This window comes from Anas platyrhynchos, chromosome 8, assembly GCF_047663525.1.
Source record: "Anas platyrhynchos isolate ZD024472 breed Pekin duck chromosome 8, IASCAAS_PekinDuck_T2T, whole genome shotgun sequence".
NCBI lineage: Eukaryota > Metazoa > Chordata > Aves > Anseriformes > Anatidae > Anas > Anas platyrhynchos.
The window spans coordinates 22,783,776-22,799,491 of NC_092594.1; the positions used below are offsets into that span (position 1 = coordinate 22,783,776).

General features: G+C 37.9%; 1 protein-coding gene across 2 annotated transcripts in view; it reads left to right on the plus strand.

Annotated features, from left to right (window-relative positions):
- The window catches only part of LOC101793431 (ER degradation-enhancing alpha-mannosidase-like protein 3), a 31,158-nt gene extending 15,799 nt beyond the window's left edge, over nucleotides 1–15,359 (plus strand). Inside the window, exons 11-21 of one of the 2 annotated variants that reach the window (XM_027463649.3) lie at nucleotides 159–242; nucleotides 1,719–1,802; nucleotides 2,353–2,477; nucleotides 2,973–3,138; nucleotides 6,538–6,692; nucleotides 7,452–7,605; nucleotides 8,205–8,399; nucleotides 9,163–9,328; nucleotides 9,821–10,006; nucleotides 10,884–10,931; nucleotides 11,559–15,359. In XM_027463649.3, coding sequence (XP_027319450.1) covers nucleotides 159–242; nucleotides 1,719–1,802; nucleotides 2,353–2,477; nucleotides 2,973–3,138; nucleotides 6,538–6,692; nucleotides 7,452–7,605; nucleotides 8,205–8,399; nucleotides 9,163–9,328; nucleotides 9,821–10,006; nucleotides 10,884–10,931; nucleotides 11,559–11,962 — 1,767 coding nt within the window. In that variant the 3' untranslated portion in view covers nucleotides 11,963–15,359. The remainder of the gene's footprint in view (nucleotides 1–158; nucleotides 243–1,718; nucleotides 1,803–2,352; nucleotides 2,478–2,972; nucleotides 3,139–6,537; nucleotides 6,693–7,451; nucleotides 7,606–8,204; nucleotides 8,400–9,162; nucleotides 9,329–9,820; nucleotides 10,007–10,883; nucleotides 10,932–11,558) is intronic. The other variant, XM_027463651.3, reaches the window with a different exon arrangement.
- Nucleotides 15,360–15,716: the final 357 nt, after the last annotated feature.

Consider the following 15,716-nt stretch of genomic DNA (forward strand, 5'->3'; position numbering starts at 1 on the left):
TATGAAATATCTGTGATGTACTCTGAAATAGGGTAATACAATGTGTATCTGCTGGGAATGTAGAAATTCATGTGTGGCTTTACACAGCAAGTGTGCCTAACTTTGAATATTATTTGCACGTGTGGTAAGTTTGTGTTAATTTTATTACTGAATTTTAGGTGTTGAAGGGTGATATTCGACCTGCTATTGAAACTCATGAAATGCTGTATCAGGTTATAAAAAAGCATAACTTTCTTCCTGAGGTAAGGTAGTTGTTTGGTTTTTTTTATCATGTAAATTGATTCTTACCTTACATTGAGCAGTATCAGACATACATTTGAAAAAATAGTAGGTTACGTGTCATTAAAACCAAAGGCACACTTCTACAGCATTCTTACGCAGTTTACAGTCCTACATGTATGACAATAGGGATATGAAATATTTTTCCTTCAGTTAGGCTGTAGTTAGCACAGTAATAATAATTAAGTTGCTTAGACTTTATATTTCAGCCTTTCAAAATTGATTTTGACTTATTTCAATATGCAAAGCTTATATAAACACATGTGGTTGTAGCTGCTTAGTAACATAATAGCATTAATGCTAAAAATCAGTCATCTTCGTTAACCCAAGGAAGGAAAATGAAGGCTGATTGTTCAGAGAATGTTCTGAAATCTTGTATAATGTTCCTGAACGCAGGAACAAGAACTTGTATGTAGATACTGCAGATGCAGTGTTTGAGCGAGTTAATTCTGCACAGAAAATCTTGCTTACCTGTTGAAGTATGTCATTCTGTGATGACCCAGAAGGTTTGAGAGAGCTTCTGACTCTTTTGGTAATTTTGACTTTCATCTGGTGCTAGTTTGTTTCTTTTAGAGGATATTTTAGTTAACGTTACTGTGGAAACAGACCAGAAAATGCTCTCCAGTCACTGGAATGATTTTTTGAGTACTTTTGAAATGATATGATTTTCTTCTTTAAGCTTTTGTGTTGTTTTTTAGTGCTTTGTATTCATAAAGGAGATTTTGAAAGATCTGCTAGTGGTATTTAAGCCAATATTGTATCCCCTTTAGCAAAGACTTGGTTTAAACCCTAGTAGAGACTAGTAGTGTGTGTAAGTCATCACAGAAGCGACTTTTGCCAGTACATGTTGAGAGTGAATACACAGAGTAGGAAATTTTTAGATAACTGACTTCTGGTGTCTGGTATTTCTTATGTCAAACAGCTGCTTACAATCTGTCAGTCTGAGATGACAATTTAATGTACTGGAAGTGTCAGGTGGTATGTATGTTTGCAGAAATGGTATTTCTTGAAGCTCTGGTTGGTCTCTCTGTAGCAACCCTGCACCAAGCTACTGTGGATGGCTTGTAGCAGTGTGCTGGTGCAGGTGGGAGCAATGGGTGGCTGTGTGCTCCCTCCTGGGGCTGGAGCACGAATTCTCATCTGGGACCTTTTGTCTCCTGAAAGCCCTGCGGGGCTCCCTTCATTTCTAAGCGGCTGGATGATGTCAGGTCTTCTGTGCTGACACAGCTTAAATCTTTCTTGTACTAAATGTGCTACAGCACTGTTTTAGGTTTTGGTCTCAAGTGAACTAACTAAAAGGAGGTTCTTGTGGCCTCCTAAGATTGGCGTTGGGCATCAGTCCTCCACTGGTGTACCTCAGCTGTTGTAATATGGTTAACACAGAATTCGAAGTAAACCCATGTTTGTTTTTCTTGCATGATTTTTCTCTTCTTCCTCAGGCTTTCACAACAGACTTCAGAGTTCATTGGGCTCAGCATCCTTTAAGGCCTGAATTTGCTGAAAGTACTTATTTCTTGTATAAGGTAAGATCAGTTTCATTCCTCTTTTGGTTGCTTTTTCTTGCACCTAGAATTGTAACTGAATTACAACACCAACACAAAATAAGTAGCCTATCCAGCTTATTTTATCTACTGGAACCAGTTCTGTATATAGACAGGACAGAAGTATTATTAGTATTAAAAATTGTTCTAGGAATTTTATATGCCTAGCATTAAAAAAAAAAAGTCATTAAATGACAAAAGCCCGTATTTTTAAAGATATTTAGGATTTGATGATCTCTTAGATCTTGTAGAGACTTAAGAACAAAAGCTACTTGTACCTTGCAGAGTAACACCAAATGTCTTGGTGTCTGTAAATACTTTCATGTGCTTGTCTGTGTTTCTGCAAAAGGTGACAGTGTTGTACCTCAGAGGTCCTATTTGTGACTGGTTAGCTCCTATTGATAAATTAGGCCTTACTGGTATCTAAGAAGGTACGAAAACAATATATTACAACAGAGCAATTAAAGCAGCTAATTGTGAAGTCTGTGTATGCCTGAAGGTTGTTTTTTGTTGTTTTTTTTTTTTTTAATAGGCTACTGGAGACCCTTATTATCTAGAAGTAGGAAAAACACTAATTGAAAACTTAAACAAGTATGCAAGAGTACCTTGTGGGTTTGCTGCAATGAAGGACGTTCGTACAGGAAGCCATGAAGACAGGTGAAAGCTTTTGCAGTATTTTTTTTCTATGAAATTGTATGGGGAAAAGAAGTCTATTTACCCTGTTGATGAGATTGAATTGAATAAGACTTTTGAGTAGCTGTCTGTCTTAAGGTTGGTAACCAGTTCTGAAATTATCAATACTTGTCATAGTCTGTAAACTATTTCCATATTTTTACAGATTGTTTTACATAAGAATATTTTTAGTTTAATAACCTTTAATTTTATAGCACACTTTCATTAGATTCAGAGCAATAGATTAATTACTTTCAAACAAAATATACTTCAAATCTAGAAGTTTCAAAAATTAAAATAAAATAGAATTTGTTTTAGTGTAATGCTGCTTTGTATTGAATATGCTGAATTGCTTCGTTCCAAACATAAAGATCAATAACAATAGTCATGAAGACTTCAGAGATGGAGCAATATGAGTATTTCTTTTACTGACATTTTAGAACAATGTGTATCTTAAAGGGCATCTGTTTTTTTCCATAGAATGGACTCTTTCTTTCTGGCTGAAATGTTTAAATACCTTTACCTGCTGTTTGCTGATAAGGAAGACATGATTTTTGACATAGAAGATTATATATTCACTACAGAAGCTCATCTATTACCACTTTGGCTTTCCACTACAAACCAAACCATCTCTAAAAAAAATACAGTAAGTAACCTCAGGTTTATTGGTGCTGAAGATCAGTTCCTTTTCTGAGAGGAAGTGGAAGAAAAATCATAGTTCATAGTATGCTAGTTTTGACAGTCTGTTTTGTCTGAACCATTTCATCATATTAACAGTGACAGTCACATGCATCTGAATGTTTCCGTAATCAGATACTGCATCACTCAGTCTTGAGAAAAAAGTTGTGGCTATTAGCGATATTTAAAAAGAATCATTCTCTGTCTCGGGTTGTATAAATCTTAAAATCACATGCTTTGATATTTTTATCTTCACATTTATTTTCTCTTATTTTTCTACAACATTTACAACAACATTCTTAAGTCTTTTTGTTGCTTATTTTACTACACAGACCCTTTGCAGATTTTCAAAGATTCTTGAGACTTCTGCAAGGTTAATTTGACAAGATAGTTATAGCTTTTGAGATGTTTAATTGTTCTAGTTTGTGTGATATGCATCTGTTATGTAAATTTAGGACTATAAATGTGTTTATAAATTATCTTCACCTTCCAAAATACCTTATGTTACTACAGCTGTGTCTTGAAGCATAGAAACACTTCTCTTATTTATGTTCAATAATGTGGTATAGTTTATTTATAAATAAGTGTCATGAGGTTGATTTTGTTTGTTTCCTGATGGTGGATATCCTGCACTCTTTGAAGTGTTCTTTTTCTTGAATATCATCTCTTGTCTTTGAGTTTAGGAAACAGGGATTGTGAAGGAATTGCAAATGGATTTAAAAGGGACAGCATATATTACCAAACTTTTTCAACACCTGTGATGTAACTGGTTTTTTTTGCTGCTTTTTTGTCGCTGGTGTGATTAGCGTTTTTCAAATTATGCACAAAGTTCTTCAAAGGTTTTTAAAGATTGTTTTATATAATTTTCATTCCCAATATGAGAAGGTGATTACTTCTGAGATGCTCAAGATTCTCACAGGTGATGCTTTCATGAAGTGCTCGCCTAATTATGTAGTCTTCTTGAGAATATCAAATGTTCAGTAAAAAGCCAAAGAAAAGGATAGAATAATTTATTTGAATGTAATTATCTTAAGCTTTGTTAAGTCTGAATTACAAATGTGCTTAACGCAAATCTAAGAAAGTTTCCGTTTAGTATGTTGTTGACAACATGCATGAAATGTACCCTTGGTGGGAGAGGATCAGGTCGGGGAATTCTTAAGCAAACTGAACATTCATAAAGTTCATGGGCCCTGATGGGATGTACCCATGAGCACTGAGGGAGCTGGTAGTTGTGATTGCAAGGCCACTCTGTATAATCTTGGATTGATCCTGGCAACTGGGAAAACTGCACAAAGACTGGAGGAAAGCAATTGTCACTCTTGTCTTCCAGAGGGGCAGGAAGGAGGACCCAGGCTGATCATGATCAGCCTCACTTTGAACCCTGAGGAGGTGATAAAACAGCTCATCCTGGAAACTATTTCCAGGCACATGAAGGAAAAAATTCTTGGGAGCCAGCATGGATTCACCAAGAGGAAGGAAGTCATGCTTGACCAACCTTATAAGCTTTTATAATGAAATCATCAATCTGATGAGGGTCAGGCTGAAATCACCAGCCTGAGGAGAGAGCAGTGGGTATTGTTTTCCTGGACTTCAGTAAGGCCTTTGATACTGTCCCCCATAAGATCCTCATAGAGAAGCTGTTGAAGTATGGGCTAGCTAAGCAGACCAGGATCAAAAATTGTCTGAGTGGCTGGACCTGGGGGGTGGTACAGTCTAGTTGGAGGTCAGTGCAAGCAGAGTACACTGTGGGTCCAGTCCCGTTGAACGTTTTCATTAATGATCTGGATGATGGTTGGGGTGCATCCTCAGCAAACCTGCAGATGATGTGAAACTGGGGAGAGTGTCTGACTCACCAGGGGCTGTGCTGCCATCCAGAGGGACCATAACAGGCTGGAAAGGTGGGCTGTCAAGAACCTTCTGAAGTTCAGCAAGGAGAACTGCAGTGTCCTGCACCTGGGGAGGAACAGCCCTAGGTACCAGGACATGCTGTGGCCACTAAGCTGGAAGGTAGTGCTGCAGAAATAGACCTAGGGGTCCCTGCTGGCCTCAACAACTCTGTGAAAGGGCTAAAAGGCTGTGAAGCTGTGTTACTATTTAATGGAATTCAGCTGATGTGGAAAAAATGGATAGGAAAAATAAAGTGTGTAAACATATTTTTAATGTAAACACAGTGAGCTGAAATGTCTATGAGATAGTTGGTAGTAGCAAGCCAACATCCTGTTTGTATTTATTCTTGTAAACAGGAAAGGTCGTACTGTACTGTGCTGGAACACGCAATGTACTGTAGACCTTTCTGAAGTGACGTGACTACCATTGGTCACACCAAAAGCAAAGATACTTGAAAGTGTTGATTCAAGTAAGCTAATAGCCTTTTAGTTTTTTTATAATTTTTGGGAGCCTTTAAATAAATGTTTTTATTAGCTAATACATTGTAAACAGCGTTGTTTTTTACGTAAGTAAATACTACCTTAATTTTTATAGGTGGCAAAATTAACTTGCCAGTTATTCAATGTGTTATTTGCAAACAGTGCAAAGAAACAAAGTGGAGACTAAATATGGCTCCACTTTTTCCACTGTGCACACGCTCCACATGATTTCACGTAATAAAACAGTGATTTGTGCAGATGTTAACTATCATCTTTTCTGAAAATATAGAATATTATAATTATATATAGGTACAGCCTTGCCCCTTCACAAGCTTACAAGTCAGTATAATTACTGATGAGGAGAATCTTTTGTTCATGAAGTTTCAGGAAGCCGCTGGTTTTCCTTTTATAATATTCTTTATAAACATGCATTTAACTTTACGATGTATGGCTATTGTGGTATTTTATGAATGAAATTGATCTCCTACAATATTTTGTAGATTTTTTTTGCCCAAAGGAAAGATGTGACATTATTAGTAACCTCAAATAAGAATTGCTTAAAACCTGCAGCTGCTTCAGACAGCATCAAGGCAATTACAAAGAAATTGTAATTACTTCCTCAAGTTGTCAAGCGTGTGAAGGAACAGGGACACTAGGTATGTTATGAGCAAACTTGAGAAATACTGTGTGCTGGTTGACAATTAACTGTGCAAAACAGTTCTAGAAACTGAATGCAAGATGGGCAAATTACAAATTGCAAACAATGTGTTTATGCCTAAAAAGGTGTTGCGGTGCACTGATTTCTTGTTATCATTGTGTGGTGAGGCACAGAAGAATTATGCATTTCTCACTTCTGGAAACTGTGTGGTTGTAGGACATTCATTCCATTCAACTGCTGCATGTCCTGAGCACACTGATGACTTAGGGTAGGCCTGTTTGTTAATTTTATTGTAAAAATGTAACCTGAGTTTTTAATAAGTTATCTGTATCTTTCATTTTAGACTACAGAATACACAGAGCTGGATGACAGTAATTTTGACTGGACCTGTCCGAACACCCAGATCCTTTTCCCAAATGACCCAATGTTTGCTCAGAGTATTCGTGAACCTTTGAAAAATGTGGTGGATAAGAGCTGTCCTAGGGGTATTTCCAGAGCGTAAGATGAATATCTTCTGTCTTTTTTGTTACTGTAGGAATGTCAGGAATAGTGTCTGTTATGCGTGGGAGGAGAAATAGGAGGTCTACTTGGAGCTTCTTGACCTTGAGGTTGTAGTGGGAAAAATTAGTTTTGTCTGGCCTCATTGGTAATGCTTTGTTCATTTCCATCAGGAATTGGTGAATGTTTCATAGCAAAAGGAGTTTAATGAGCTATATACTCCAAATGGAAATTGTAGCCCACATATTACAGGAAATACATCTTCTGAATTTGTAAAATTAATTCCTGTGGTTTCTTGAACAGTTCTGCAACTCTTTTCTGTAGTAAGAAAAGAATATTGCTGTACATAATTTCAGATATTTTGAAGAGCTTAGGTCAGTCTGAAATTGAAGTTTATCCTTCTGACCATCTGTGATATTTGTGCTTCATGAGTAAAAGACTGAGTAGCAATTGTTAGGGGAAATGTTCTGAATCGATCTTACAATTACACAGACTACTTAGAAATGAGAGGCAGCATATGATAGGTTCACATTATCAACATTTTTGTGTTCTTTGTCACAGTACAAAATCATCAAGAATATAGGCAGCTTCTAAAAAAGGCTGAAGTTCTCTGTTGAAATAAATGTGTGCTCAACTTTATTCCAAAAAATTGTTATCTTGTGGTGGTAGGAATAACCTGTGGAAGCTGTGTGAGAGTTATGTTTCAAGAATAATCTTTTTTCTTTTTATAAAGCTTTGATTTCTAATATCTTTTGTCAGAGAGGAGAGTTTGGGAAGTGGACCAAAACCACCATTGAGAGCCAGAGATTTCATGGCCAGTAACCCTGAGCATTTGGAGATACTGAAGAAGATGGGAGTCAGTTTGATTCATCTCAAAGATGGAAGAGTACAATTAGTACAGCATGCAGTGCAAGTAAGACCCAACAGTACCTCTTTTGAAAACTTCTAGTAAAATTGTACTAGTTATGATATTTAGCATTTTGAGGTTCAGGAGGGACAGAGTGACTGGAGAGGGGAGGGAGCGCATGAGGTGGATGTGCAGCTGTATTTAGCAGCTTATATGTTGTCAGTATTTTGTCAGTAACACTTTTAACTAATCTTCCATTAAATTAGATAGAGGCTTTTCATGTCCAAGTAATGCAGTTAATAGGGTCTCATCTGAAAATACGAAGTTCTCAATGTGAGATATTTCTATTCATTTAGGAGTTCTAATTATTTACAGATTTTTAGTCTACAGTGTGGTGAAATTGCTAAAAAGTTAAATTCCGCTTTTGAAATGGTGAATGAGTGCCAAGAGCAGTCCACTCTGTATCTTACAATCTTTGTAACATTGAATGTTTGCCAACAGTATTGTTTTGTGAGGAAACTGATATAAAAACAGAGCATTATTCTGAACCATTAAAGTACTAATGTATGTGATGTAAATGGTGGCCCAAGCAAAGCTAACTTCATTTTTTTCTCCAAGTTTGTCAAACATTAAAGATGAAACTTTATTATTTCTTTACTCTCTAGGCAGCAAGTTCACTTGATGCTGAAGATGGCTTACGGTTCATGCAGGAAATGATTGAACTCTCCAGTCAGCAACAGAAAGAGCAACAGCTACCTCCTCGTGCTGTTCAGATTGTTTCCCATCCATTCTTTGGCAGGGTGGTCTTGACTGCAGGACCAGCGCAATTTGGGATGGATTTATCCAAACACAAATCAGGGGTGTGTAAGATGTATCTGGGATCTGTTCTTAGCTTTCTGTTACTTTCCATATTGCTGAAGCCTAAATTTTGTAATATTGATACTGTTTCAGGGTAGCTAGGTAGTGTGATTAATTAATTACAGGGGTTAAAATGACAAGGGTGCGGCAAGACAGAACACAGTCTTCTTAGATGAGTGGCTTATTGGTCTGTAGCCCATGCTCTGATCTTGAGCCATCAGTCATGACTGAGAACTTAATATACATACATAGTGACTTTGAAACAAATTCATATAATTCACGGTGCATTTCTCAAGAGGTGTTCAGTGATAAGGGATGGTTTTCCTACTATGTCAGCCGTGAATTCACAGAAGCCCTTTTAGAGTTGGCTATTGTTTGTAAGCTTTCATAAAGGCCTGTATCTAGATGGAAGAAGAAAATATCAGAGGCAGTGGTTCATATTAGAAGCAGCAGGAAAACTGCATGACTTTGGGCAAGATACAGCCCAACAGTTAAGTCCTAGACTGCCAGTTCACAGAGGATAATTTTCCAGAGACCTGTTTACTGGTACAGACACAATATGAATAGAAGAATTAGGTTTTCACATGGTAATTCTTTGCTGGTTCAAGGTCCAGGGTGTAAAGATTACCTGTGCTGACAGAAGATACTAAATGCATTATATTAACTGATAGAAACAAAACTAAAATGCTCGGGAATCTTATGCAAGCTTGAACATACTGCTCTAATTCTCTCTTGCTTTGGTTTTGGTTTTGTTTTTCCACACAGACGAGAGGATTTGTTGTGACGATTAAGCCATATAATGGTTGTTCGGAGATCACTAATCCTGAGGCAGTGAAAGAAAAAATTGCCTTGATGCAAAGAGGCCAATGTATGTTTGCTGAAAAAGCACGAAACATTCAAAAAGCTGGAGCAATAGGAGGCATTGTTATTGGTAAATAAGATTTTAATTCACTTGTATAAATGTAACCTGTATTTTACGGATTTGATTATATTGGAAAGCTGACAAGAAGCTGCTAAGCTCACTGAAATGATGGTATTCTAACACAAGTTATACTTTCAGAAGACAAAGAAACATTTTGCTTATGTATGTCTGTGCATGAAGTGTAACCAAACAAAGCGTGGTGGGTGATTTGTCTCTGGTTTTACAGAGTAAAGTTGTTATTTTAAGGATCACTGAGTATTGGAATAATGCTATCTAGTAACTATTGAGGCAGACTTAAGGTACAAAGTAAATGAAAAAATTGTAAGGTGTACAAGTACACAAGTTTTTTTTCTTTTTGCACCTGATTTACTATTATCTGCAAGCAGTCCTTAACTGACTGGACGGTAGAAAGCTGCTCAAAAAGTCTGCTGAAGTTTGAAGTTGTAGTCTGTTTATCTAACAGAATGGTTTGCTAGCTTTTTCTTTTGTGTGTCTGGCTAGATGACAATGAAGGAAGCAGCAGTGACACAGCTCCTCTCTTCCAAATGGCTGGTGATGGAAAGAATACAGATGATATCACAATCCCCATGCTCTTCCTCTTCAACAAGGAAGGAAATATTATACTGGATGCAATCCGGGAATACGAGGCAGTGGAGGTGCTCCTTTCTGACAAAGCAAAAGACAGAGGTAAGTTGAAAGGTGTTTTTATACAGGAGTAACTTCTATCTGTGCTATGGCATGATGTGAAATGTCCAAGAGTGATTTCTGTTGCTACCCAGAGGTGCAATATTAAAGGCGCAAAGGTTATTTGGTAATGTTAGTTTTCTGCTTGACCTTAGTATTAGTTTTATTATATGAAAGCCATTATTTGAGAGCCTCCCTCCCTGCACCCCCAAGTTAACATTAACATCCAGAAATGCTGTTCGTAAGTTAGATGTCAGTTTAACTGATGAGACAATAATGAGACAATACAGTCCTTTGGATTCCTTTTGAACCCTTTTTGTCATGATATGCTTTGAAGTAGCATCAGAAATAGCACAAGCGTTTTCAGTGTCCTACATTGTAAGTGTAGCTCCCCAGTGACATTCTTGGTACCCAAAAGGAAAGACAGCTATTATAACTGCTTTGCCTGTCAAAGGAAAAGTGGTTATCATGTGAAAGAAATAAGGTTGCTGACCTCAGGTGCTTTTCAGTTTTTCCATTTATAATACGATAAAATTGCAAGCTAGTACTTATCAAATTAAAACATTTGTGTACGGCAGAAATTTCTAGGTTTTCCTTTTTGCAAGCTTTCCTGGTAGTATTGCTTTATCTGAGCAGAGTATGTGAAGAGTTAGTGTATCTAGTAAACCAGTGACAGCATTTATTTTCTGCCCATTTGCAAAGGTGATATTCTTAAAGCTCCAATACTATTTTTTCATGGCTGCTTATAAATTCTTCTTGTCAGTAAATATGGTTAAGTTGGTCTAACAAACTATAAACACAGAAGATAGTTCTGCATTTGAGAATTTGTAATGCATGTGTGTTTCTTCCCTCCTCTTTGTGCTTTCATTTGGAATCCCAGCAACAATCTTTAAAGGTAAAACGATTCCAAACTACATTATTGATAGCAGTAAGTATCCTGTATTAAAAATGGCATATACAGTTAAACTCCCTAGAGGTCTTGAAACAATAGCATCTTGTACACTAGTTACAAGAAATTTGTGTGGTTAAATTCAGACAGCTGCTGGAAATTTATAAGCTAAATCAGTGCTAGACACAAGTGTTTTGAGTGGAACTATGAGGAGGGAGGCTTCGACTCTCTTTAATTCATAGGTTAGTAAGCTGATATAACTCTGCATCTCCCAATTCCTCACGTGTGGCATCATGGTGGATCTGGGAGTGCTTTAAAACCCATCATTAAAGTTCAGCGCACACAGTAGATGCTGAAGTGTTTTCTGAAGTCTGAAAGGGAACTACGAAGTGCTAGTCTAGGCAACGAGCACTGGCCCAGAAATCACAATTCAGGTTTTGGAAACCAAAACTAGACTGCTTGCCCTTTCTAATGATTAAATATTTTCCCTCACTTCCCTCTTTAAAATACATTCCTTAGTAGCATTAAGTTTTCATATCAACTGAACATTTGCGCTTCCTTAAGTAATAAAGTCAAAGGAAGTGATCTTGCTTTTGAATTATATGATAAAATGCTACCTTTCTATTTCTTTCAAAATACCTTTTTCTTTCTCTTCCCCTCTCAAAGACTTGGAAATGGAGAATATGGACCAGAAACTGTCTGAAAACGATTCACATAAACAAAATTCTGAAGAAGCTTCTTCAGCATCTCAGGATGTTGTAGCGGTCAGTGAGGAACCGGAAGGAGAAAGCTCCGATGTTACTGACCCTGATTCTTTGTCTCCTGCTCATGCAGACAGTGACAGCGTTTCCATTTCAGATCAGGACTCCTACACCCCTGGAACTGATGAGGCTAGTACTCCAGAGCCAGCATGTATGCAAGGGGATAACCAGCCTCAGGAACAAAAAACCGAGACAGAGTCAAACTCCAAAGTTAACTGGGATAATAAAGTCCAACCTATGGAATCCATATTAGCAGACTGGAATGAAGATATAGAAGCATTTGAAATGATGGAAAAGGATGAACTATGACTTGTAATAATGACTTGTTAGTAAACAAATGGAGAACTCTTTGGGTAGAAATGAGGCCCTGATATTTGAGAACTAGAAAACATTCAGTATTGTGATGAGCAACCAGGTGTCACCTGGAAATTATCGTATAAATCCAGCACACACTCTTTTGTTTTGATTTTTTTCCTGTTTAAAAATGGGAATGTGCAATTGAAGCATTCGTATGGCTCCACTGCGTGGTGCTGTTACCCTGGGAGGCTCGTCAGGGAATGAGCCCATCTTCTGCCTTCCAGGTGCCAAGGAATGGCCTCTTTGGCCTCTGGAAAGCAAAAGTTAAATGCAGTGGGGCTAACATACCACAGTAACGGTTTGGGCAGGAGCACTTGCCATAGGCCAGCTGCTGTTCTGGTTGGAGTGAAGGTGCGGTTCCACTGATCTCTACTCAGTTGAAAGCCTTCATCGCTAGCAGCGGGTGAAATCATTTCTGGTTGTTATCTTTAAGACACTGGTAGAAGCAGTTTGATTTTGTTCTGACATATCATACTGAGACACAGTAGTGTTGCTCATCGCTCCTTCCATCTGTTACCATGAAGAATGACCAAGATGACTTGGGAGTTTTTCCTTCTGCTTTACTCTCAACTATCGAAACTATAAACTGAAGGCAGTGTGTGCTTTGTGAGCAGGTTCCATCAGGGAAACAAAGACAGCCCTGCTCATTGGGATCTAACAGGTAAGGGTTCGAAGTGTGCTATGAAAAAAGCTATGTTTGAGGTGGAGGTAAGGTGGATGGGGCAGATGTTTGAGTACAGGCATTTCCTTTGGCCTTCCAGGTTGAAAAAACCAATCTACCCTGAGACAGTTTAAACTGGCAATAGTCTCTGAAAGGATACTAAACAGAATTAGATCAGCTATAACAAAAACTTCCTTTTTTTCTACAGTTTTTATTCTAACAGCTTGACTTCATTGTCATTTTTATATGCAACTTCGATGTGTGTGATACTTAAGGCAATGAGGCCAGTACCAGTGGTGAAGTGCAACAGTTCTGGCTGTTGGGTCCATAGTTCAAAGTACAGTGGTGTGAATTGTGAGAATGACTGGTGTGTTACTCTGGGCTTTGGGAGTTTGTTACAGATAAGTGTGGGTCTTAATTTGTTAGCCCTATTATGAAAAGCATTATTTAAATAAAAATGGGGATGCTTAAACAGCTGAGATGTTTTGACTGCGTCCAAAGAAACTGCCAAAAGCTAATTAAGTTGATTTAGATAAACTGCTTGTTAGAAAATCATGGCTCAAAGAATTGTTTTATATCAAAGAATAAATTAACACTGCCTGTATGCTGCACCAGGCTAGAAATGAAGTTTATATTAACCTTTACAATGGATTTTTTTTAAAATGCCCAAATCTGAAGTGCGCCTTTCATTTAGTTGGTGAAATTACACGTGCTGAATATGCAACTGTTAATTAGTACAGCCATACTGTATTTATTTATGTATACTCGTGTACAGTATGAATGGAGAAATCCCAGGCAAATGTTGTATACATGTATACTTGACACTTGCTTTCAACAGGTTCGAGATGCACAGGCACCTTTTGAGAGCATGACAGTCAGCTGGAATACTATCTGTAAATTGAACAATAACTTTAAATTACTAGAGTAGGAGGTAATTTGGAGGAGGAAATGAAGCAGTAGCAGAGTAGTGAATAAGTGTCCTTTTAAAATAAATTAGCTTTCAAATGTAGTTATTCCTTTGCACAGCGAACTGTATGGAGGCTTGAACTGAGTGAGCAGGGCTTGCAGCAGCTGAGGTTTTTGAGGTTTTGTTGTTTTTTTTTTTTTCTTTATGTGGGTATCTTCATATAGGGAGTTTGACCATGGGAGCCTGTTAAGTGTCCTTTGTTACTCAGAGCCCCGCTCTGTGCCAGACGCAGCGCTCCCCTGGCAGTGCTGGGGCTTGACACCTCATGGCCCGGGGCAGGCGGCTGTGGCACCGAGACCACCTGGTGCCGGTCCTCCTTCGGTCTGCCAGTGCTTGGTGCCACAAAGGAGCACTTGAGCTCTCGTGCTCTTCGGTGTGGACTATGTCCTCATTAGTTATTTTGGTGAAAATAAAATTATTTTTCATAGGCATAGAGGTCCTCCAGTCATTATGTTAAGACTGCCAATATTGCAACTGAAGCTTACTCTTTTTTTTTAACCTGCAGTAAATTTAGGTGTAGTTGTAAAATTTTACTAAAAGATTAACTTCTCCTTGCCACCACAAGCTTGTGGTTAATCACAGATGTGGATGAAGCAGTTAAGGAAGGAAACATCTCTTGTTTCAAGGGATTCTGCGTAATCCTGGAGCTCAGTATGGGTTTGAAGCATGGGTTTGGTGGTGGCCTACCTCAGATAACTGTTGCCCCCTTCCTTCTGGATTGATTTTCATCATTGTTGTTTAAGTTCGTTTTAGTTTCACTTGGAAATGATCATGAGAGCCATAGCCATGTTTCACAGGTGGGGTTCATGCTTGGTTTACAGAACTGAATTGGGTAAAGTTGTTGGCCTTTTGGGAAAGAGGAGTAAACGGGGGGGGGATGGGGGACAGTTTTATTCAGGTTATTTTTACTTTGTTTCCCTATGAGGAAATAAGCTGTATTAAACCTTTTCGTATCATGCTGAAAGTAGTTCAATTTCCTGTCACTGTCATCTTAAAAAGCAAAAAGAATGTATTAATCTTTTTTTAATCTTTTGGAGATGGGAAGTAAGTGTTCTTTCCAAATTTTTAATTCTGCTCCATGTGGAATATTGTTTGTGCATCACTAATGGATTATTTGTCTGGTATTGTACGTTAATTTGTATAGTATTGAATACTGAAGAATTCAGGAATCTGAGATGGAACTAGCACTTGCTCCATGCCATGTAATTCAGATTAGCCAATTAATTTCTCATTTGATATTAGAGGAATATTCTCAATTGTTTACATTTATTGTTTGTTAATGAAGTTCTAAAACAAGCCCAGCTTTGTTTCTCCTCCTCCTGCCAGCATACCCGAAGACGTTAGCATCAGTCATGAGTATGTTGAGAAGTTGAAAATGGGCCATCTTATGCAAAAGGCATCACTCAGAACATAGGAAAAAAAACAAACAAAAACAACATTCTGTGAATGAAATATTGTATGTTCAGATTTTATAAGATTTTTTTTTAGCCAGCCCAATTTACAGCCGTATATTTTCTTACGAAAGATGTCTAATAACAGGTGCTGTAACACTATTGTTGGGTTTTACTGTCTGGTGGTAAATGTATACAATATTTCTAAGGGCAACTATGTACTGTGATGTAAAAGTCTGGGCTAAAGTGTATATAATCTGTGTACATAATTGTGTACTTATTATAATTGCTGATTGTAAAGATTTAATAAAATGTAAATATTCTGGTCAAGCTGTTCCCAATGACGCTAGCTTCTGAATGGCCTGGCCAGCTGTGTTTACCTTGATTTTTTTTAATTATCCTTTTTAGCAAAGCCTGTGGTAGGGACACCATTACTGCTTGGGTTCTTCATTAATAATGCCCCTTAATGAGGGGCTGGTGCTGACTCCTGCCATGGACAGGGCCAGATGGGGCATAGGGAGGGTGGGATGGAGGAAGTAGCAGGCGCCTCACCCTGCCAGGAACTAGGAAAGGGGCTGGTGTGTCATGAGGGTGGCCAAGCACAGGGACAGGTCCATGGCACTGTTATGTATAAATGATACATCAACTTCTATACTTTAAATTTGTTGTTTAGAGGGTCTGGTCTGG